Genomic DNA, 25,234 nt, shown 5'->3' on the forward strand with positions numbered 1-25,234 from the left:
CCAACGCAAGCTCTACACCATTCTAAAGCCTGAAATTTCCAGGCTTGTGTGGAATCTTCTGGAATTGTTTTCTGTTTTCTCTGTGGTTCCGTTTTTTCCTGCAACGTTCTTACTCTAGCCACTTAGCTGCCAGAATATTTTGGTCAGACTGTTGTGCGATCTTTTGAACTGCCGACGTTCAGAATATTTGTCTATGTAGTGGGGACACAGTAACTGAGCTGTGTTATTGTTGTACTGTCTAAGTTGCTTAGGGGTTGGGGGATGACCTTAATCTTGCAGTCAAGTCTCTTAAAGTCCCTAAGAGAAAAACTCCACTGGCTCCCACTAAAAGAACGAATTGCGTTCAAAGTATGCACCCTGGTCCACAAAATCATCTACGGGGAAGCCCCAACCTACATGTCAGACCTAATAGACTTACCTGCTAGGAATGCAAAAAGATCATCACGCACGTTCCTCAATCTCCACTATCCTACATAAGCACATAAGTAATGCCACACTGGGAAAAGACCAAAGGTCCATCGAGCCCAGCATCCTGTCCACGACAGCGGCCAATCCAGGCCAAGGGCACCTGGCAAGCTTCCCAAACGTACAAACATTCTATACATGTTATTCCTGGAATTGTGGATTTTTCCCAAGTCCATTTAGAAGCGGTTTATGGACTTGTGACTGAAATATAAATCCATATACGCGACCAGTTTCTCATACATCTGCACGCAGATATGGAATGCACTACCGAAGTCCGCAAAAACAACCATCTTCCGAAGGCTACTGAAAATGGGTCTTTTCAAGAAGGCATACCATATACATCCATTTTAATTACTAAATATTAACATTATACACGATCTATACAAGACCGAACTTTTATCGCCTGACTGCCTAACCTCTCTGATACTAATGATCAAGCAATACCACTTTAAACCTTATGTCGAATGTATTTTCCATTATCAAATATGTTTGCAAATTGTATATACTTACATCATGAGCTGTTCCATATATACTATGTTCCATATATGTTACTTTAACAATAATTAATTTTATAACTTGGGGAAATTACTCCAGAGCACTAGCTAATATTTATAAGTTTAAGATATATATATATATATATATATATACCGTGTTTCCCCGAAAATAAGACACTGTCTTATATTAATTTTTGCCCCCAAAAATGCGCTAGGTCTTATTTTCAGGGGCTGTCTTACTTTTTGGGGAAACATCAGGGTTGGATTGGGGTTGGCCTGCCCGCCCTCCGTCGCTCCCAGAACTAACCTTAAACGCCTCCTTTCACCTTCGCAGCAAGCAGCAGCAGGGCAGGCCACTCCTTCCTTCCGTGTCCCGCCCTCGCCTGACGTAACGTCCACGAGGGCGGGGCATGGAAGGAAGGAGAGGTCTGCCCTGCTGCTGCTTGCTGCGAAGGTGAAAGGAGGTGTTTAAGGTTAGTTCCGGGAGCGGTGGAGGGGGGGGGGGGGCTCTCGGCTGTCCAGCTCTCGGCGGCCCTGCTTTCAAAAAACAATTTGCTAGGTCTTACTTTCGGGGGAGGCCTTATATCTACCAATTCAGGAAAACCTCTACTAGGTCTTATTTTTGGGGGAAGTCTTACTTTCGGGGAAACAGGGTATATATATTGAATAATTCTCCACCAGTTGCCCTTTAAGGCAACAAGATCCACAATTGCAAAAGGAATTAAGTGTGTTTATTGGATTACATTAACCTGCATTACCAGGTTTAAGAACATATGTAAAGAACAGACCATATATTTAGCTTCAAAAGGAGTATGTATACACCCTAACGCAATACCATTTGTAAACCTGTTACACGGAAATGGCAAACGCCATTCCGGCAAATGTAAGCCACATTGAGCCTGCAAATTGGTGGGAAAATGTGGGATACAAATGCTACAAACAAACAAAACAAATAAAGGGGGGGGGGAGAACTCACCAGCAAGATGCCGCACGATCCACTCTTAGCCGCAACTAAAGTTTGGGTCAGCTTGGATTGTGTTAAAGGTCCTGGAAGAAATTGGTTGGAACACATGGGCCGCACCAGCACAAAACACCAGACGAAACGCCATCCTAGTAGAATCCACTAGAAAGGGAATGGTCAGATACCACCAATGAAGACCGTTCCCTCTGCCATTTAAAGTTTACCATAGAATTCCCGCTTGGCTGCCTTCTCAACACAGGCCTCAGGATGGCACGTACGTCGGATGTGGTTTGAAAGTGTCGGGGTCAGAGCTGCCGAGGAGGCCCAATTTTCGAGAGGGAGCTTTTAGGACAATCTCCCAGCCCCACCCCTTGGTACGCCTCAGTTCCACAGCTGCAGTACCAACAAGCGTCCTCCTTCTTTGGCAGCAGGAGATGACATCTTATTAACACCTCTCTGGCGGCAGAGAGGGAGGCTGCTGTGCGAAAGGAGTTGGCTCCCCAGCGGAAGTGTGGCCGATGACCTGCAAAGCAGGAGTCTCCCACTGAATGCAGGAGACTTGGCAAGTTTGCAGAGTAACATAGTAACATAGTAACATAGTAGATGACGGCAGAAAAAGACCTGCACGGTCCATCCAGTCTGCCCAACAAGATAAACTCATATGTGTATACCTTACCTTGATTTGTACCTGCCTTTTTCAGGGCACAGACCGTACAAGTCTGCCCAGCAGTATTTCCTGCCTCCCAACCACCAGTCCCGCCTCCCATCACCGGCTCTGGCACGGACCGTATAAGTCTGCCCTCCACTATCCTCGCCTCCCAACCACCAACCTCTCTTCCCCCACCTGCTCCGCCACCCAATTTCGGCTAAGCTTCTGAGGATCCATTCCTGCTGCACAGGATTCCTTTATGCAAATCCCACGCATGTTTGAATTCCGTTACCGTTTTCATCTCCACCACCTCCCGCGGGAGGGCATTCCAAGCATCCACCACCCTCTCTGTGAAGAAATACTTCCTGACATCTTTCCTGAGTCTGCCCCCTTCAATCTCATTTCATGTCCTCTCGTACAGCGATTCATATCTAATCCCTGGCTAGGAGGAGCCAAAGCAAAGTTATTCCAGCCCTTAAGAAATGAAATCTGAAGAGGTTCTGCAAGATTGGTCCTTGGGCTTCTGGTTCACCAGATGATTTAATGTCTGTGAGTGCCTTAGAACTGGAGTACCCCTTGCCGGTCAGGTTTTCAGGATATCCACAATGAGTATTGTAATGAACCTGCGGGGACAGGGCGGGGACGGAGACAGGGCCTGTGGGGACAGGTTGGGGATGGAGACAGAGCCCACAGGGACGGGACGGGGATGGAGACAGAACCTGCGGGGATGGGGTGGGGATGGAGACAGAACCCACGGGGACGGGGATGGGGACAAACTTTGTCCCCGTGTTACTCTCTAATCCAAAGCTCTTTCGCTAAAATATATTTAGATAATTCTTAGGTTGGTCCTGTTTGACAGACAGCATTGCACAATTCAGGAGCAGATAGGGTAAAATGGAAAGGAAAAAGTGTTTCCGTACCATTATTACCCGTGTGCAGTTGGGAATTCTGGCTTGGGGCCTGATGAAAGATACATAGGAATGATTTTAACACTGGAAGAAGGACTGGATTCAAAAGTCAGGAACTGAATTCTCCAAAATCACTTCAGTTTTAAAGCTCAGGATGGGCTCCAGTTGATTCTTTGGTTTGTCTTTTCTTTTCATTTTTAGCTTCCAGCAAAAACCGACTGGACCCCGAGTTTTTGAAGGCAATTCCCATCATGAAGACGAGGAGTGGAATGCAGGTATGAGGCCTGGGATTCTTGTAGCTTGGTGCATTTTCTGCCTGGTTTTTGTGAGCTCCTGAAGGACAGACAGACTGAGTAAAGGTTGTGGGGAGGGTATGAAAGAAACAGTCTGAGTGAAGGCTGTGGTGGGGGGGGGGTGGTATGGGAGAAACAGTCTGAGTGAAGGCTGTGGGGGGGTGGTATGGGAGAAACAGTCTGAGTGACGGCTGTGGGGGTGGTGGGGGGTATGAGAGACATTCTGGGTGAAATTTAGCTCATAATATGGTTGTGTTCTTGTTCGGATGGGGAAAAAGGAGTGGGGGGGGGGGGGGGGATGAGATGATGCATCCCTGGCTATTTCCAGGTGGCCTGAGAAACTGTTCGGGGATCCATGCCATTTTTTTCTGTGAATATTGGGCACTACGGGGCAGTTTCTAGGTATCATGGCGAGTGGGATTACTGGTTGTCTCTAGATTTTCAGAATAGGTTGAAGCTACACCCTTCCTGGTTTCACCTTACTGCATGCAGGGAATTGTAGTTTCCAGTTTCCTAACTGCACTTCCCTTAAAAAAAAGGAAGTCCACGTATACAGTGGAGTGAAATCAGAACTGAATCAACTTAGCTTCAAAATAAGTTCAAGATCGCAGCTGCCCTGCAGAGGCCCTAAACCAGGGGCATAACTTCATGGAGCCATGGGGGCCTGGGCCCCCATAGATTTGGCCCTGGACCCCCCTGCCACCGACCCTCTTGACCCCCCCTCCTGCCGCTAACCCGCCGTCACCGTTGCCGTCTGCTACGTTTGCTGGCGGGGGACCCCAACCTCTGCCAGCCGAGGTCATCTTCTTCCTTCGTTCTGTTTCTGAGTCTGACGTCCTGCACGTCAGACTCAGAAACAGAACGAAGCCTTGCGCCGGAAGAAGAGGACCTTGGCTGGTGGGGGTTGGGGTCCCCTGCCAGCAAAGGTAGCCCACGGTGACCGGGGGGGGGGGGGGAGGGTTGGCAGCGGGAGGGGGGGTCGAGAGAGTCATTGGCAGGGGGGTCCAAGGCCAAATCTACGGGGGCCCAGGCCCCCGTGGCCCCACGTAGCTACACCACTGGCTCTCACTGAGCATTAACTCGAGAGGTGGTTAAAATCTGCATTACAAGTATTCATTAGCTCGTTGAAAGGAGTTTGGCATTGTCCGATGCTTATGTTGTGTCATCTTGTTCTCCCTTCCTTCTCTCGGTCCAGTTCTCTTGTGCATCTCCCAGTAACAGCAGCATGGAGGGGGCGCACGAGGTCTGGGTGTGTAACAGCGACGGCTACGTGGGGCAGGTATGCCTCCTCAGTATTAAGGACGAGCCCTCGGTGGAGGCCTGCATCGCTGTCTGTTCTGCCAGGATCCTCTGCATCGCCTCTGTGCCCGGGTTAAAAAGGAGCTACAGGTATCAAAGGAAGTGGGGAGCCCAGGGGGCGCAATTCAGGGGCACTCGTTGTCTTAAATGACCCCTACTAATGAAGTGTTTTTAATGGCCTTGTCCTGGCACTTTGTCCCCCACTGTAAACAGGTTCATTTTATTTGGACAGTCGAGCTGATGACTTCTGGGTTTCTTGTGCCTTTTTACTTTTATGTTTTGCTGTATCTATTTTTGGAGGGGGGAGGGGGAACAGAAAAGCTGTGATCATGAAAAATAGAAGAATTAAATTTGCTGATGACACAAAGTTATTCAAAGTCGTTAACTCGCGACAGGATTGTGAAAAATTACAAGAGGACCTTACGAGACTGGGAGACTGGGCGGCTAAATGGCAGATGACGTTTAATGAGAGCAAGTGCAAGGTGATGCATGTGGGGAAAAAAGAACCCGAATTATAGCTACGTCATGCAAGGTTCCACGTTAGGAGTTACGGACCAAGAAAGGGATCTGGGTGTTGTCGTCGATAACACACTGAAACCTTCTGCTCAGTGTGCTGCTGCGGCTAAGAAAGCAAATAGAATGTTGGGTATTATTAGGAAAGGTATGGAAAACAGGTGTGAGGATGTCATAATGCCATTGTATCGCTCCATGGTGCGACCGCACCTTGAGTATTGTGTTCAATTCTGGTCGCCGCATCTCAAGAAAGATATACAGTGGTGGAAATAAGTATTTGATCCCTTGCTGATTTTGTAAGTTTGCCCACTGACAAAGACATGAGCAGCCCATAATTGAAGGGTAGGTTATTGGTAACAGTGAGAGATAGCACATCACAAATTAAATCCGGAAAATCACATTGTGGAAAGTATATGAATTTATTTGCATTCTGCAGAGGGAAATAAGTATTTAATCCCTCTGGCAAACAAGACCTAATACTTGGTGGCAAAACCCTTGTTGGCAAGCACAGTGGTCAGACGTCTTCTGTAGTTGATGATGAGGTTTGCACACATGTCAGGAGGAATTTTGGTCCACTCCTCTTTGCAGATCATCTCTAAATCATTAAGAGTTCTGGGCTGTCGCTTGGCAACTCGCAGCTTCAGCTCCCTCCATAAGTTTTCAATGGGATTAAGGTCTGGTGACTGGCTAGGCCACTCCATGACCCTAATGTGCTTCTTCCTGAGCCACTCCTTTGTTGCCTTGGCTGTATGTTTTGGGTCATTGTCGTGCTGGAAGACCCAGCCACGACCCATTTTTAAGGCCCTGGCGGAGGGAAGGAGGTTGTCACTCAGAATTGTACGGTACATGGCCCCATCCATTCTCCCATTGATGCGGTGAAGTAGTCCTGTGCCCTTAGCAGAGAAACACCCCCAAAACATAACATTTCCACCTCCATGCTTGACAGTGGGGACGGTGTTCTTTGGGTCATAGGCAGCATTTCTCTTCCTCCAAACACGGCGAGTTGAGTTCATGCCAAAGAGCTCAATTTTTGTCTCATCTGACCACAGCACCTTCTCCCAATCACTCTCGGCATCATCCAGGTGTTCACTGGCAAACTTCAGACGGGCCGTCACATGTGCCTTCCGGAGCAGGGGGACCTTGCAGGCACTGCAGGATTGCAATCCGTTATGTCGTAATGTGTTACCAATGGTTTTCGTGGTGACAGTGGTCCCAGCTGCCTTGAGATCATTGACAAGTTCCCCCCTTGTAGTTGTAGGCTGATTTCTAACCTTCCTCATGATCAAGGATACCCACGAGGTGAGATTTTGCGTGGAGCCCCAGATCTTTGTCGATTGACAGTCATTTTGTACTTCTTCCATTTTCTTACTATGGCACCAACAGTTGTCTCCTTCTCGCCCAGCGTCTTACTGATGGTTTTGTAGCCCATTCCAGCCTTGTGCAGGTGTATGATCTTGTCCCTGACATCCTTAGACAGCTCCTTGCTCTTGGCCATTTTGTAGAGGTTAGAGTCTGACTGATTCACTGAGTCTGTGGACAGGTGTCTTTCATACAGGTGACCATTGCCGACAGCTGTCTGTCATGCAGGTAACGAGTTGATTTGGAGCATCTACCTGGTCTGTAGGGGCCAGATCTCTTACTGGTTGGTGGGGGATCAAATACTTATTTCCCTCTGCAGAATGCAAATAAATTCATATACTTTCCACAATGTGATTTTCCGGATTTAATTTGTGATGTGCTATCTCTCACTGTTACCAAGAACCTACCCTTCAATTATGGGCTGCTCATGTCTTTGTCAGTGGGCAAACTTACAAAATCAGCAAGGGATCAAATACTTATTTCCACCACTGTAGTAGAATTGGAAAAGGTGCAGCGAAGGGCGACTAAAATGATAGCGGGGATGGGACGACTTCCCTATGAAGAAAGACTAAGGAGGCTAGGGCTTTTCAGCTTGGAGAAGAGACGGCTGAGGGGAGACATGATAGAGGTATATAAAATAATGAGTGGAGTGGAACAGGTGGATGTGAAGCGTCTGTTCACGCTTTCCAAAAATACTAGGACTAGGGGGCATGCGATGAAACTACAGTGTAGTAAATTTAAAACAAATCGGAGAAAATTTTTCTTCACCCAACGTGTAATTAAACTCTGGAATTCATTGCCGGAAAATGTGGTGAAGGCGGTTAGCTTAGCAGAGTTTAAAAAGGGGTTAGACGGTTTCCTAAAGGACAAGTCCATAAACTGCTACTAAACGGACTTGGAAAAATCCAAAATCCCAGGAATAACATGTATAGAATGTTTGTACGTTTGGGTAGCTTGCCAGGTGCCCTTGGCCTGGATTGGCCGCTGTCGTGGACAAGATGCTGGGCTCGATGGACCCTTGGTCTATTCCCAGTATGGCATTACTTATGTACTTATGTGTTTAAATAACCTGGAGAAAGACAGAAACCCCCATCATACTTCCGACAACATATAATTCTGCAATGCTTAATTATTTAAATAACATGAATTCAAGGTAAAAAGCAGGACGCCTAAAATGTACCTCTCTGCTCCCTTCTCCCCCAGCCTTTAAGGATGTCAAGCTGTGTTACGGCTAAACTGCGTCATTATATGTCCCTCTAACACACGTTAAAAGGCCGTAACACAAGTTTTGGTGCCACTTGCCAATGAGGAGCAAAACATGAAATGCTTATCAAGTTGTTGTATCTTTTATGATTTTTGGATCTTCCCCAGCTCCCGTATGTAGCTGGGCACAGCTGGAGCTGCCCTTCCCATTCACATGCTGCCACCTAGAGCTGTGTCCTATGGTTCTTTATCCACTGACACAACAAAAACCACAAGAGTGGAAGGAACACTGAGACCCACGTGGAGTCGCTCAGCGAGAACAAGGAGTGGGAACGGAATCAGGCCCTTCAAAACAGACCAGAGACGTTGGTTGAGGATGGTAAACTTTGATGGATAATGACTCAACAAGATACCTACTACTACTACTACTACTACTATTTAGCATTTCTATAGCGCTACAAGGCGTACGCAGCGCTGCACAAACATAGAAGAAAGACAGTCCCTGCTCAAAGAGCTTACAATCTAATAGACGAAAAAAAAAAAAATAAAGTAAGCAAATCAAGTCAATTAATATGAACGGGAAGGAAGAGAGGAGGGTAGGTGGAGGCGAGTGGTTACGAGTGAAAAGCAATGTTAAAGAGGTGGGCTTTCAGTCTAGATTTAAAGGTGGCCAAGGATGGGGCAAGACGTAGGGGCTCAGGAAGTTTATTCCAGGCGTAGGGTGCAGCGAGATAGAAGGCGCGAAGTCTGGAGTTGGCAGTAGTGGAGAAGGGAACAGATAAGAAGGATTTATCCATGGAGCGGAGTGCACGGGAAGGGGTGTAGGGAAGGACGAGTGTGGAGAGATACTGGGGAGCAGCAGAGTGAATACATTTATAGGTTAGTAGAAGAAGTTTGAACAGGATGCAAAAACGGATAGGGAGCCAGTGAAGCGACTTGAGGAGAGGGGTAGTATGAGTAAAGCGACCCTGGCGGAAGGCAGCAGAGTTTTGAACCGACTGGAGAGGGGAGAGGTGACTAAGTGGGAGGCCAGCAAAAAGCAGATTGCAGTAGTCTAAACGAGAGGTGACAAGGGTGTGGATGAGGGTTTTGGTAGAGTGCTCGGAAAGAAAGGGGCGGATTTTACGGATGTTGTAAAGAAAGAAACGACAGGTCTTGGCGATCTGCTGGATATGAGCAGAGAAGGAGCGAGAAGAGTCAAAGATGACCCCAAGGTTTCGAGCTGAGGAGACAGGGAGAATGAGAGAGCTATCAACAGAAATAGAAAACGGGGGGAGAAAACCCAAGGTGCTTTCTTCAGGAGTCTGCACAGATACAAATAAAAGTGAATTGACAAACATATAAATAAAGAAGACATTTGGTTAAAAATATTGAATTAAAGGTTTATTAACAAACATGTAAATGTACAAAATACAATGGGTATTTTTTAATTCAACATTTTCAATCGAGCGAGAATTTGTATATTTACATGTTTGTGGATAAACTTTTAATTCAATGTTCTTAACCAAATGTCTTGTATATTTATACTAGCTGTTGAGCCCGTAAAAACGGGCTGGTATCGGGGTTTTCCTTCCCCCCCCCCACTCCCCTCCCCCACCTCGGAGTCGCCGCCGCCACCCCTCAACCCGGCCCGGGCCCTCTCTTCGCTTCTGAACCTACACATCCATTTGCCAAACGCAGCAACGCACATCAGCTCAGCTGCCGTGGGCCCTTCCTTCTCTGCCTGTGGCCCCACCCTCCTGTGATGTAACATCAGCGAGGGCAGGACACAGGCAGAGAAGGAAAGGGCAGCTCAGCTGATGTGCGTTGCTGCGTTCGGCAAATGGATGTGTAAGTTCAGAAGGGAAGAGAGGGCCCGGGCCGGGTGGAGGGGTGGCGGCGAGTGTGGGGGGGAGCGGTAGCAACCTCGGCGGCGCAGTTTCCCTCTCTGTCCCACCCCCCGCCCCCCATCATCACGTATTGACGCGGGGGCGGGACAGAGAGGGAAGTCTCTACTGCGCATTTGCGAGTGAGTCGGTCACTTGCTGTTTATATGTTTGATGTTTTTCAATATACTTTTTTTTTTATTTGTATCTGTGCAGACTCCTCAAGAAGTCACCTTGGGTATCTTGTTGAGTCATTGTCCATCAAAGTTTACCATCCTCATCCAGCGTCTCTGGTCTGTTTTGAAGAGCCTGACTCCGTTCCCACTCCTTGTTCCCTTTATCCACCTACCCACATCCCATTCCCTGTACCTCACCCAGCATCTTCTTGTACCCACCATGGTCACAGTGCAAGAGCCCTGCACCTGTATGAAGGTGTGTTTGCAACCATGGATTCATTTATATTTAATATTTGGATCCTTAGAGAAGATTTTGTTTGGGAGTAGGTGCCACTTCTGGTGTTGGTGATGAAACCAGCACTGGTTTAACCAGGAAAGTGCATTGAATTTGCTTGACATCTATTTCTGATCAGAGACAGGCCCGAATCACTGGGGAATCCGGCTTCGGAACCAGCGCCGTCCACATTGGATGACTCGGTACCTCAGCAGTGCCTCCACATCTCCATCTCGGGCTCATCCCTAGAGCTCTCGGAACCCGTGGACAGCGGCAACCGGGAACTGATGCCCTTCGACAGCGATGACACGGATGACGAGTCCTCCCCAAGTCCCTCAAGCACTCTTCAGAGCCAAGCCAGTCGCTCCACCATATCTTCCAGCTTTGGAAGTGAGTATAGCCACCCATCCTGCTGCCCGCTTCCTCAGTTCCTAGTGTTGTCAAATTATGTTAAAATGTGATTCCAGTAGACAGCGGAAGTCATGTTAGAAGCCTCTCGATTTGCATACCTAGATTGCATAGACATCCAAAGAGTGGTTTTACAAAGCTACCTTTGGATATGTTTACCCCAGGATACAAACGTTTAAAGGGACAAAGTGGGGGGGGGGGGGGGGGGGGGAATTGGCAAGGGCATGGTTTGACATGCTGAAACATAGACGTGTACTTAACGTGAGGACGTGTCTTGATGTAAAAAAAATCCACACTTGCTTTTGCATCCTACCTGAGGCTCCCACAGATACCAGGGAGGTCACTAACAAGAGGCAGGTGCCAAAGCCAGTGGCACCTCTAACCCCCCTACTGACTCCAACATACCTCCACTGGATCCCCTTACTTGCACCATAGTTCACCCTTCCCCTGAACTATCCCACACCCGTCCCCCTCCCCCCAGATCACCTCCCAAATTAAGCAACATCTCCCTGAGATGTGACATTCATGGTGTGGTTGAGAAGGACTTGCCGTCTTCAGCTAGATGTCAACCACTTCTCTCTGGTCAATACTCAGCCGGTGTGGTCAACGTTTTTTAAACTCTGACCTTCGCTACCTAAATTAGTCCCAGCCATGTCTGGGCACCAGCATTGAATATCCAGCTGTCACCGGACTTAACCTCACCACCAGAACATATACGGGTCTTTACTGAATATAAGCCAAGACCTATAAAAGTGCAGTCAACCGTTCCTCCCTCCCTCCCAGTGAGCACAATTGGACCCCCCCTCCCCCAACAGCCTACTCCCCCAGCTATTTATGTGGTCCTATTTGGTTGCTTAGCTGTGCAGGTGCCAGGACTGAATACTACTGGCACCCGCATGATTACCGCCTCTGGAACACCACTACCAACTCCGCCTCTGGATTGCCTCTGTCCAGCCCACTTCAAAAATGCCCGATCAAAGTCGGTGGCGGTAAGGGCTCCCTCCTGAAATGGCCGCGCGGCAAGTGCTTTACTTGCCACACGGCCATTTCCTGCAGGCCAGCTGCAGTAAAAGGGGGCCTTGGTGCGTATTGGACGCCAGCACCGGCCCCCCTTTGCCGCAGCTTGATAAAAGGTGCCTTTATAGAGAACCCATGGAATGAAGAGAAAGCATGGGCAGTAAGGCAGAGCCCAGGGGCCACGTGCCAGGAACAAGAGAAATGGAATGGAAAAGGAATCAAAATCAGTGAAAAGTCCTTTAAAATGTAAAAGGGAGTTGAGAAACAGCCCCGCATGTCAAAGGGGATTTAGTGTGGAAACTGCCCTGGTTATTAAAGGGGAATCGAATGGGCTTCCTCTTATTTCCCACACCGAGAATTGGTAGCGCAGCTTTGTAAAAGAGGTCCAAAAGCAGTTAGATTAGCAGGGTTTAAAAAAGGTTTGGCTAATTTCCTAAAAGAAAAGTCCATAAGCCATTATTAAGATGGTCTTGGGAAAATCCACTGCTTATTTCTGGGATAAGCAGCATAAAACCTGTTTTACTCCTTTGGGATCTTGCCAGGTGCTTGTGGCCTGGATTGGCCACTGTTGGAGGTGAGGCACTGGGCTTGATGGACCTTTGGTCTGTCCCAGTATGATGGTGATTATGTTTTTATGATTAACTTTGGCTAGAATTGAATATCAGCGTAGAGCAGACAAATGAAACTAAGCTCAAGGACCCCCCCCCCCCCCACCCCAGGATGACCTAATTTTAGCCAGGTAAATTTTGTGTCTGCTGTGACTTGCCTGCACAAAATTTAGTTGATCAGTGCAGGGGAAAGGATGGGAGATGTTGGGGTTTAAACCATGAGCATTTGTCTGAGCATTTGACCTGTCGCTTCTTTCTCTTTAACATCAGCAAAATTCGCCCTTTCCTCTCTGAACACACCACCCGAACTCTCGACCACGCTCACATTACCTCTCGCCTTGACTACTGCAACTTACTCCTCACCGGCCTCCCACTTAGCCATCTATCCCCCCTTCAATCTGTTCAGAACTCTGCCGCACGTCTTATATTCCGCCAGAACCGTTATACTCATATCACCCCCCTCCTCAGGTCACTTCACTGGCTTCCAATCAGATACCGCATTCAATTCAAGCTTCTCCTTCTTACCTACAAATGTACTCAGTCTGCCGCCGCTCATTACCTCTCTACCCTCATTTCCCCTTACGTTCCCGCCCGTAACCTCCGCTCACAGGACAAATCCCTCCTCTCAGTACCCTTCTCCACCACCGCCAACTCCAGGCTCCGCTCATTCTGCCTCGCCTCACCCTATGCTTGGAACAACCTTCCTGAGCCCATACGCCAAGCCCCCTCCCTACCCATCTTCAAATCCTTGCTCAAAGCCCACCTCTTCAATGTTGCTTTCGGCACCTAACCTTTATACCTTTCAGGAAATCTAGACTGCCCCTATTTGACTGACTGTACATTTGTCCTTTAGATTGTAAGCTCCTTTGAGCAGGGACTGTCCTTCTATGTTAAATTGTACAGCGCTGCGTAACCCTAGTAGCGCTTTAGAAATGTCAAGTAGTAGTAGTAGTAGTGGTCAAACCTTTTGAATATTTACTTCTTCTTCTTCTGTGTTCTTCTTTGAGCTGAAGAAATCCCAAATTCCAAGGACATGACGGCAGAGACAACCAGTTCAGAAGAGGAGCAGGATCCTGGCTTTCTTCCCATTCCTGGTACATTCAGTCAGAACCGGAACAGCGACAGCCCCATGGACGGACGGGCGATGAGGAGGTCGAGTCGAGGCTCCTTCACAAGGGCCAGTTTGGAGGACCTGCTGAGCATCGACCCAGAGGCCTACCAGAGTTCGGTGTGGCTGGGAACAGAAGATGGCTGGTAAGAAGAGTGCATTTTATCTAGCGAAAAAGGTGCCGGTACTCAAATGCCAGGCCACCCTTCAGGGGTGGGGTGATCACTGAGGGACCCGCCCCACAATAGCCAGGTCCCTTTCAACCAGTCACAGAATCTTTGACAAGGCAGAATTGGTATGTAGAGCCTGAGCTCTTTCATTAAAACTTGGGGTCCATGGGTCAATTTTAGCAGGCAATGGAAAAGGTGATAATACTCAAATGCCAGGCCATCCTTCAGGGGTGGGGTGATCACTGAGGGACCCGCCCCACAATAGCCAGGCCCCCTTCTACCAGTCACAGAATCTATGACGTCAAAATTGGTGTGTAGAACCTGAGCTCTTTCATTAAAACTTGGGGATCATGGATCAATTTTAGCAGACAATAGAAAAGGTGCCGATACTCTGTACCCCCAAGTACCCCCTCAAAAAAAGCCCTGGGTAAGAACTAGAGTAATTGTGATTTAGCTAATGAAAATTTCAAATAAAATAAGGCAGTCATTTGATTTGGAAATTGATGATACAACATCAGTGGTAAAAGTGGGATATAACCCGTCTATTTTGGATCAGTTGGAACGTGTTGATAGTGATTGTACACCAGGTGATAGGCTGGAACCCTTTCAGATAATTGCAGAAGTGGTTTTGCAGTTATTGGCAAAACTTATAAATAAAGCTTGGTTTGCTTGATATTTGTCCAGCTTACCTATTGAAGTGGATCTCAGATGACCTGGCTCACCAAGTTTATTAATATCACCTTATGTAAAGGATTGTATGTAGATATATTGGCTGATATTATCCTTACACCTATACCTAAAGCTATTGGGCCTGACTTAGGTAGAAAATTGTAGGCTGGTTCCGTGGCTGGCCAAACTTATTCTGCCTGATATTCAAAAGTAACTGGCCAGGAACGGAACCTGGCTGGTTAAATACCCTCAAACTGGCTATCCATCTATATTCAGCGGGAGATAACCGGCTATCTCCCATTGAATATCCCGATCAGTGGCTAGCCCGATCACCGGCTATGTTCTCCGAGGACAAGCAGGCTGCTTGTTCTCACTGATGGGTGACGTCCACGGCAGCCCCTCCAATCGGAAACTTCACTAGCAAAGTCCTTTGCTAGCCCTCGCGCGCCCGCGCGCACCGCGCATGCGCGGCCGTCTTCCCGCCCGAAACCGGCTCGAGCCGGCCAGTCTTCTTTTGTCCGCACTCGGTACGGTCGTGTTTCGCCGTGTCGGGCCCCGGAAAGTTGACCTCGCGCGTCCAAATTGTTTTTTGAGCGTGTTTTTTTCTTCGGAAAAGCTTTTCTAAAGTCGGGAAGTGCTCCGGAAACCCTCCACCGGGTTTCGTGTCAATCCTCCCCGTACTTCCAGCTTTTTGCCCCGGTAAGTTTTCTTTCGTCGTCGGGGTAGGCCTCTTTTTGGCCTCGGTCGAGATTTTTCTCCCTCTAAATTTTGGTGCTTCAATTTTCGCCATTTCGGCTTTGATTTCGCCGGCGTGATTTTTCCGCCCATGACATCGAAGCCTTCCAGCGGCTTCAAGAAGTGCACCCAGTGCGCCCGGGTTATCTCGCTCACTGATCGACACTCGTCGTGTCTTCAGTGTCTGGGGGCCGAGCACCGCCCTCAGAACTGCAGTCTGTGTTCCCTGCTTCAAAGGCGGACTCAGGTAGCGAGACTAGCCCAGTGGAACGTGTTGTTCTCGGGCTCTTCGTCGGCATCGGCACCGGGATCTTCGAGTGCATCGACGTCGTCAGCGTCCAGACCATCTTCCTCGGCCGCCCTTGCATCGAGCGCATCGAGGCATCGGGCCTCTGCATCGGCGCCGAGACATCGGATAGCTGCATCGACGTCGGTGGTACCAGGACCTCGTCTGCTGATGTCGTCGGACGGTGGTGCATCGGGTGGAGTGCAGGTGAGGGCTGTCCATTCCCCTGCTGGTGGCGGTGAGCCCTCGGGTGGGTCTCCTCCTACCCTGAGGGCTCCTGCGGTACAGCCCCCCCGAGATCGACCCTCTTCGGTCTCGGCCCCGAGGAAGCGACGGGTGGATTCGACGTCCTCCTCGTCGGTGCCGGGGAGCTCCGGTGACATGCTTCGGAAGAAGTCGAAGAAGCATCGACACCGGTCCCCTCCCCGCGTCGGCACCGAGAGCTCTGGGTCGCCGAGGGAGTCGGCACCCAGCAGGCATCGGCACCGAGAGGACCGCTCACCCTCTGTTCAGGAGGTGTCGATGCGCTCCGCTCTGGACAGCCCGGAACAGCCTCCACGCCCGGAACAGGTACTGACGTCGACGCCTGCATCGACCTCCATGCCTTTCTCTGCAGCCGCTCTGAACGAGAGCCTCCGGGCCGTTCTCCCAGAGATTCTGGGGGAGCTGTTGCGCCCTACCCCTCCGGTACCGGCGGTGCTTGCGCCTCCGGTACCGTCGAGCGTGGCGCCGGCTGGCCCATCGCCCGGGGTGAGGTCCCCGACGTCGGTACCGCGTGCGGTGCCGACTGCGGCCACCTCCCAGGAGGGCTCCCCGACTACGTCGGCGGAGGGAGCTTCGCCGATGCGGGCGAGGGAGTCTACCTCTCGACGCCCCCATCGTGGACGTGGCTCCACGGAGTCGAGCCGGGCCCGGTTGCAGACGCAGGTCCGTGAACTTGTGTCTGACACCGAGGGTGAGGCCTCGTGGGAAGAAGAAGAAGATCCCAGATATTTCTCTGACGAGGAGTCTGAGGGTCTTCCTTCTGATCCCACTCCCTCTCCTGAAAGACAGCTTTCTCCTCCTGAGAGTCTGTCTTTTGCTTCCTTTGTCCGGGAGATGTCTACGGCCATCCCCTTCCCGGTGGTTGTGGAGGACGAGCCCAGGGCTGAAATGTTTGAGCTCCTGGACTATCCTTCTCCACCTAAGGAAGCGTCCACTGTTCCCTTGCATCATGTCCTAAAAAAGACATTGCTTGCGAACTGGACGAAACCTCTAACTAATCCCCACATCCCCAAGAAGATCGAGTCCCAGTACCGGATCCATGGGGACCCAGAGCTGATGCGCACCCAGTTGCCTCACGACTCTGGAGTTGTGGATCTGGCCCTAAAGAAGGCTAAGAGTTCTAGAGAGCATGCTTCGGCGCCCCCGGGCAAAGACTCTAGAACCTTAGACTCCTTTGGGAGGAAGGCCTACCATTCCTCTATGCTCGTGTCCAAGATCCAGTCTTACCAGCTCTACACGAGCATCCACATGCGGAACAATGTGCGGCAGTTGGCGGGCTTGGTTGATGCTCTTCCCCCTGAGCAAGCCAAGCCTTTTCAGGAGGTGGTCAGGCAGCTGAAGGCGTGCAGAAAATTCCTGGCCAGAGGAGTTTATGACACTTTTGATGTTGCGTCCAGGGCCGCTGCTCAAGGTGTGGTGATGCGCAGGCTCTCATGGCTGCGTGCCGCCGACCTGGAGAATAGAATCCAGCAGCGGATTGCGGACTCACCTTGCCGTGCGGATAACATTTTTGGCGAAAAAGTCGAACAGGTGGTAGAGTCTCTCCACCAGCGGGACACCGCATTCGACAAATTCGCCCGCCGGCAGCCTTCAGCTTCTACCTCTACAGGTAGACGATTTTTCGGGGGAAGGAAGACTGTTCCCTATACTTCTGGCAAGCGTAGGTACAATCCTCCTTCCCGACAGCCTGCGGCCCAGGCTAAGCCCCAGCGCGCTCGCTCTCGTCAGCAGCGTGCGCCTCAGCAAGGCCCCGCGGCTCCCCAGCAAAAGCAAGGGGCGAGCTTTTGACTGGCTCCAGCAGAGCATAGCCGACATCCAAGTGTCAGTGCCGGGCGACCTGCCAGTCGGGGGGAGGTTGAAAGCTTTTCACCAAAGGTGGCCTCTCATAACCTCCGATCAGTGGGTTCTCCAAATAGTCCGGCAAGGATACACCCTCAATTTGGCCTCAAAACCTCCAAATTGTCCACCGGGAGCTCAGTCTTACAGCTTCCAGCACAAGCAGGTACTTGCAGAGGAACTCTCCGCCCTTCTCAGCGCCAATGCGGTCGAGCCCGTGCCATCCGGGCAAGAAGGGCTGGGATTCTATTCCAGGTACTTCCTTGTGGAAAAGAAAACAGGGGGGATGCGTCCCATCCTAGACCTAAGGGCCCTGAACAAGTATCTCGTAAAAGAAAAGTTCAGGATGCTTTCCCTGGGCACCCTTCTCCCCATGATTCAGCAAAACGATTGGCTATGCTCTCTGGACTTGAAGGATGCCTATACACACATCCCGATACTGCCAGCTCACAGACAGTATCTGCGATTTCAGCTGGGCACACGCCACTTCCAGTACTGTGTGCTACCCTTTGGGCTCGCCTCTGCACCCAGGGTGTTCACAAAGTGCCTAGCTGTGGTAGCAGCGGCGCTTCGCAGGCTGGGGGTGCACGTGTTCCCATATCTCGACGATTGGCTGGTGAAGAACACATCCGAGGCAGGAGCCCTGCAGTCCATGCAGATGACTATTCGCCTCCTGGAGCTACTGGGGTTTGTGATAAATTACCCAAAGTCCCATCTTCTCCCAGTGCAGAAACTCGAATTCATCGGAGCCCTGCTGGATTCTCGGACGGCTCGCGCCTATCTCCCAGAGACGAGAGCCAACAACTTGTTGTCCCTCGTCTCGCGGGTGCGAGCGTCCCAGCAGATCACAGCTCGGCAGATGTTGAGATTGCTGGGCCACATGGCCTCCACAGTTCATGTGACTCCCATGGCCCGCCTTCACATGAGATCTGCTCAATGGACCCTAGCCTCCCAGTGGTATCAGGCCGCTGGGGGTCTAGAGGACGTGATCCACCTGTCCACGAGTTTTCTCGAATCCCTGTTTTGGTGGACGATTTGCTCCAATTTGACTCTGGGACGTCCCTTCCAAATTCCTCAGCCACAAAAAGTGCTGACCACGGATGCGTCTCTCCTGGGATGGGGAGCTCATGTCGATGGGCTTCACACCCAAGGAAGTTGGTCCCTCCAAGAACGCGATCTACAGATCAATCTTCTGGAGTTGCGAGCGATCTGGAACGCTCTGAAGGCTTTCAGAGATCGGCTGTCCCACCAAATTATCCAAATTCAGACAGACAATCAGGTTGCCATGTACTATGTCAACAAGCAGGGGGGCACCGGATCTCGCCCCCTGTGTCAGGAAGCCGTCAGCATGTGGCTCTGGGCTCGCCGTCAGGGCATGGTGCTCCAAGCCACATATCTGGCAGGCGGTAAACAACAGTCTGGCCGACAGGTTGAGCAGGATTATGCAACCTCACGAGTGGTCGCTCAATTCCCGTGTGGTGCGACAGATCTTCCAGGCGTGGGGCACCCCCCTGGTGGATCTCTTCGCATCTCAAGTGAACCACAAGGTCCCTCAGTTCTGTTCCAGGCTTCAGGCCCACGGCAGACTGGCGTCGGATGCCTTCCTCCTGGATTGGGGGGAAGGTCTGCTGTATGCTTATCCTCCCATACCTCTGGTGGGGAAGACTTTGTTGAAACTCAAGCAAGACCGAGGCACCATGATTCTGATTGCTCCCTTTTGGCCGCGTCAGATCTGGTTCCCTCTTCTTCTGGAGTTATCCTCCGAAGAACCGTGGAGATTGGAGTGTTTTCCGACCCTCATCACGCAGGACGACGGGGCTCTTCTGCATCCCAACCTCCAGTCCCTGGCTCTCACGGCCTGGATGTTGAGGGCGTAGACTTTGCCTCTTTGGGTCTGCCAGAGGGTGTCTCCCGCATCTTGCTTGCTTCCAGGAAAGACTCCACTAAGAGAAGTTACTTCTTTCATTGGAGGAGGTTTGCCGTCTGGTGTGACAGCAAGGCCCTAGATCCTCGCTCTTGTCCTACACAGACCCTGCTTGAATACCTTCTGCACTTGTCTGAGTCTGGTCTGAAGACCAACTCCGTAAGGGTTCACCTTAGTGCAATCAGTGCATACCATTACCAAGTGGAAGGTAAGCCGATCTCAGGACAGCCTTTAGTTGTTCGCTTCATGAGAGGTTTGCTTTTGTCAAAGCCCCCTGTCAAGCCTCCTACAGTGTCATGGGATCTCAATGTCGTTCTCACCCAGCTGATGAAACCTCCTTTTGAGCCACTGAATTCCTGCCATCCGAAGTACTTGACCTGGAAGGTCATTTTCTTGGTGGCAGTTACTTCGGCTCGTAGAGTCAGTGAGCTTCAGGCTCTGGTAGCCCAGGCCCCTTACACCAAATTTCATCACAACAGAGTAGTCCTCCGCACTCACCCTAAGTTTCTGCCAAAGGTCGTGTCGGAGTTCCATCTGAACCAGTCAATTGTCTTGCCAACATTCTTTCCCCGTCCTCATTCCTGCCCTGCTGAACGTCAGCTGCACACATTGGACTGCAAGAGAGCATTGGCCTTCTACCTGGAGCGGACACAGCCCACCAGACAGTCCGCCCAATTGTTTGTTTCTTTTGACCCCAATAGGAGGGGAGTGGCTGTAGGGAAACGCACCATATCCAATTGGCTAGCAGATTGCATTTCCTTCACTTACGCCCAGGCGGGGCTGGCTCTTGAGGGTCATGTCACGGCTCATAATGTTAGAGCCATGGCTGCGTCGGTAGCCCACTTGAAGTCAGCCTCCATTGAAGAAATTTGCAAAGCTGCGACGTGGTCATCTGTCCACACATTCACATCTCATTACTGCCTGCAGCAGGATACCCGACGCGACAGTCGGTTCGGGCAGTCAGTTCTTCAGAACCTGTTTGGGCTTTAGGATCCAACTCCACCCCCCGAGGGCCCTGTTTGTTCTGTTCCAGGCTGCACTCTCAGTTAGTTGGTAAATTTTTTAGGTCAATCTCAGTTATGTCCTCGCCGTTGCGAGGCCCAATTGACCATGGTTGTTGTTTTGAGTGAGCCTGGGGCTAGGGATACCCCATCAGTGAGAACAAGCAGCCTGCTTGTCCTCGGAGAAAGCGAATGCTACATACCTGTAGAAGGTATTCTCCGAGGACAGCAGGCTGATTGTTCTCACAAACCCGCCCGCCTCCCCTTTGGAGTTGTGTCTTCCCTTGAAGTGTATTGTCTTGCTACATACTGGACTGGCCGGCTCGAGCCGGTTTCGGGCGGGAAGACGGCCGCGCATGCGCGGTGCGCGCGGGCGCGCGAGGGCTAGCAAAGGACTTTGCTAGTGAAGTTTCCGATTGGAGGGGCTGCCGTGGACGTCACCCATCAGTGAGAACAATCAGCCTGCTGTCCTCGGAGAATACCTTCTACAGGTATGTAGCATTCGCTTTGCGTAACATAGCCGGTTACCGCTGATTTTCACTGTTTTTTCACAGTTAAGTTTAGCGGCCAGATAGACCCGTGTAAATGACAGGTCTGTCTTTGGCTGCTAGAACCTAGCCGGTCAGCCGATGAATATCAGCTTAACCCGACTGTTTGTGGCATCCAAAAAAAAAAAAACCTCAGGAAATTCAATGCTGGTGGCCGGTCTAACTTTCGTTGTCTCAGTATCAGAGCCATTGAGTTTGTGGTCAGTGATCATCTGTCGAATTTTCTTTTTTCAGTTGATGGTCTTGCACTATAACTGTTCACAGGGCCTCAGCAAGGAGATCCTTCTCTCTTTTCTCCCTGGCTGAGACTGGGGGAAAAGCCAGTACATCCTAGCTGAATTTTGAGATCTTGGGCCAATCAGAGCCCAGAACAGCAAGTTTTAAAAATAGCTGGCCACTTCACTGCAAGTTATTTCTTCTCTGTGTTAACTAAAGAAGGACCTGTCAGTTCTCTGTAACAGCTTTAAACATAAACATGCAACACCTGCTGGTCAAACTAAAGAAATACACTTCAAGAAATCAATACAATTTACAGGCTTAAAACCCACTATTTTGTCGCAAGTTTCAATCTATGATGGTCAAGATAAGACCTCATAGAAACCTGGGGGCCAATATTTAAATGTACTTATCTGGTGAGCATCTGCCACTAACTGGTTAGTGCCGGTGAGAAGCATATTCAGCGGTGCTAACTGAATAGCGCTGCTGAATATTTCATCTGAGCACTTTGGCACTATTCAGATAGAGCTGGAGCAATCCGTAGATGTAGTTTGGGAGGTTTTCCGTGACCAGGGATATTCAGACCACTAACTGGATAGCAGCATGAGTCAGTGCTGATTCCAGATATTCAATGGTGGCCAGTATCCAGATACTGGTGTTAAATATCTCTCTTTTTTTTTTTTTTAACCTGGCTGCTGGTGTTTAAAAAAATAACTGTTTACCTGAGGCTCATCTCATGGGTTGTGGTGGGGGAAGGGGTTGGGGGAGTGGGATGTGCTACTTTAAATTCTCTTGGGGGGAAAAAATTTTAACAGTCCACCCTCTGACAAATACTCTGTTAACTGTGGAGCATTTTATAATCTGTTCCAAAGATTTCCCATGCCTAAAGGAAACATGCAGTTTAAGAACTTCTGCAGAAGTCAGAGCTAATAGCAATCACGAGCCAGCTTAAGGGATGCAGAGAGTTCAGAGCAGGGGCATAGCCAGACTTCGGCAGGAGGGGGGTCCAGAGCCCGAGGTGAGGGGGCACATTTTAGCCCCCCTCGGGTGCCGCTGCCACCACCACCAACTTTGCCCCCCCCCCCCCGCCGCCGACCCTCTTGACCCGCCGTCACCTATCTTTGCTGGCGGGGGACCCCAACCCCCGCCAGCCGAGGTCCTCTTCTTCCAGCGCAAGGCTTCGTTCTGTTTCTGTGAGTCTGACGTCAACTCATAGAAACAGAACAAAGCCTTGCAGATCAGCCAGCAATGCGGCCGCTGGCTGATCTGTAAGACTTCATTCTGTTTCTGTGAGTCTGACGTCCTGCACGTACAATGTGCAGGACATCAGACTCACAGAAACAGAACGAAGCCTTGGGCCGGATGAAGAGGACCTCGGCTGGTGGGGGTTGGGGTCCCCCGCCAGGAAAGGTAGGCGCCGGTGGCAGGGGGGAGGGTTGGCGGCGGGAGGGGGGTCGAGAGGGTCGTCGGCAGGGGGGTCCAAGGCCAAATCTATGGGGGCCCCTGTGGCCCCACGTAGCTACTCCACTGGTTCAAAGTAATCCCTTGCTATATTGCCTTCCATTTGACTTTGCAAAGCAGTTTACAATCAAGTACAATACAGTCTCGATTATCGCACCTTCGCTAATCCGACCATCCAGCATATCTGACAGACATCCCTCCCCCCGATGACATCATTGCATTTATTTCTATTAAACATAAGGACAGAACATAAGAATAGCCATACTGGGTCAGACCAATGGTCCATCAAGCCCAGTATCTTGTTTCCAACAGTGGCCAATCCAGGTAAAAAGTACCTGGCAGAAGTCCAATTAATAGCAACATTCCATGTCACCAATTCCAGGGCAAGCAGTGGATTCCCCATGTCCATCTCAATAACAGACTATAAACTTTTCCTCCAGGAACTTGTCCTAACCTTTTTTAAACCCAGATACGCTAACCGCTGTTACTACATCCTCCAGCAAAGAGTTCCAGAGCTTAACTATTCACTGAGTGAAAAATTATTTCCTCTTATTTGTTTTAAAAGTATTTCCATGTAACTTCCTCGAGTGTCCCCTAGTCTTTGTACTTTCGGAACGAGTTAAAACATCGATTCACTTCTACGTGTTCTACATCACTTAGGATTTTGTAGACCTCAGTCATATCTCCCCCTCATCCATCTCTTTTCCAAGCTGAAGAGCCCTAACCTCTTTAGCCTTTCCTCCTACGAGAGGAGTTCCATCCCCTTTATCATTTTGGTTTGCTCTTCTTCGCACCTTTTCTGTTATCCGACATTTTCCTTACCTGATAATGGGTCAGTCCCCGTTTACATCAGATAATGGAGACTAACGATAAAAAGAGATAGGTGGAGATCGTGCTGACTAGAAGGGAGTCGGAGTCAGGCAGGGGAGGGTGGGGGGACGCTCAGCAAAGGGAGATGGAGGAATCGGCAACTCAATGGCAGAGTAAATCGAAATTCGGAAATGATTGAATTTATTTAGGTTAGAGTTAGTCCCACTTGGATATGCAGAACTACAGATAACCAGAAAGCAGGGAGAGCTGTTACTGGAGTAGCTTAAAATATTTATGACTAGCTCTTGGGATCTGCGCTCCCTTCGTTATCAGAGCAACGTGAGCTAGGGATAACGCTGCCCAGATATACAAGTGCTGGGGGTACAACAGCAATGTCTACTGCCTTGAAAACAGAGCTGTCAAGGATATTGGTGCTTGTGTCCCTCACTTGACCGCTCCGTACTGCTTTGAAAATAACTGCTGATGCTGTAATCCAGTGTACAGTTTCTTTGTACATCCAGGCATCTTTATCTTTAGCTCATTCTGCAGTTCTGTAAAACTAGTCCTAAGTGTATTAATTTAGTCTAAGAGATAAATGGAAAGGCGAATGCTGTGACCATAACACCCAGGGAACAGCACCAAGGGGGGGAGGCTATGTCAGGGGTGAAAACCAAGCAAATGAAATGTCACCAGTCCGAAAGTCATAAATTGTCTACTTCACAGATCTCGGTTGATTTCTGATGTCATCACATAGAGCGAATCACAGACGATGTTGCTTCTACGATCAAAGACTGCTTGCGCCGTGGATATCGTAAACTGAGATCTATGAAGCGGACAATTTAACAGTTTCCCATTGCCCACTTTTTATTTAAGGGCCCTGTTTACTAAGGCGCGTTAGTGTTTTTAATGCGCCTACAATTAGCGCGCGCGCTAACCGTGTAGGCGCCTGTAGGGATATTATAGGCACATACACAGTTAACATGCGTACATGGTTAACGTGAGTTAAAAACTCTTACGCGCCTATAACACGGCTTAGTAAACATGGCCCTAAGTTTGCTTTTTACCCCTGGTGAAGTCATCGGGTGAAACATCTCCATATCGGGTTTTAATTAGTTTATCATTAGCAAAATTCGCCCCTTCCTCTCTGAATACGCTACCAGAACCCTTGTTCAAACCCTTGTCACCTCTCGTTTGGATTATTGCAATTTGCTTCTCACTGGTCTTCCGCTCAGCCATCTCTCTCTTCTCCAGTCTGTCCAAAATTCTGCAGCACGACTTATTTTCTGCCAAAATCGTTTTACCCACACTAGCCCACTCCTCAAGTCACTTCACTGGCTCCCTGTCCGCTTCCGTATACAGTTCAAACTTCTCTTACTGACCTTTAAATGCATCCATTCTGCAGCCCCGCATTACCTCTCCTCTCTCATGTCTCCCTACATTCCTCCCCGTAAACTCCGCTCGCTGGACAAATCTCTCTTGTCGTCCCCCTTCTCCTCCACTGCTAACTCCAGGCTTCGTTCCTTTTCCCTTGCGGCACCTTATGCCTAGAATGGACTTCCTGAACCTGTACGTCTAGCTCCATCTCTACCTGTTTTCAAATCTATGCTGAAAACCCACCTTTTCACCACTGCTTTTGGCTCGTAACCTCTACTCAATTCCCCTATCGTTGTTCCTTCTCACCCAGTACTTCCCTCGCCCTTAATTGTCTTGTCTG

The 25,234-nt window shown here is 49.8% G+C and overlaps 1 protein-coding gene across 1 annotated transcript in view; it reads left to right on the forward strand.

Moving 5' to 3' along the window:
* Positions 1-25,234, forward strand: part of ARHGEF17 (Rho guanine nucleotide exchange factor 17) — a 555,625-nt gene that overhangs the window by 507,227 nt on the left and 23,164 nt on the right. Inside the window, exons 12-15 of the mRNA XM_030200028.1 lie at positions 3,679-3,752; positions 4,966-5,159; positions 10,599-10,849; positions 13,500-13,746. Of these exons, the coding sequence (XP_030055888.1) occupies positions 3,679-3,752; positions 4,966-5,159; positions 10,599-10,849; positions 13,500-13,746 (766 nt within the window). The remainder of the gene's footprint in view (positions 1-3,678; positions 3,753-4,965; positions 5,160-10,598; positions 10,850-13,499; positions 13,747-25,234) is intronic.

The sequence above is a fragment of the Microcaecilia unicolor genome, chromosome 4 (genome assembly GCF_901765095.1).
Source record: "Microcaecilia unicolor chromosome 4, aMicUni1.1, whole genome shotgun sequence".
In the NCBI taxonomy this organism is placed as follows: domain Eukaryota; kingdom Metazoa; phylum Chordata; class Amphibia; order Gymnophiona; family Siphonopidae; genus Microcaecilia; species Microcaecilia unicolor.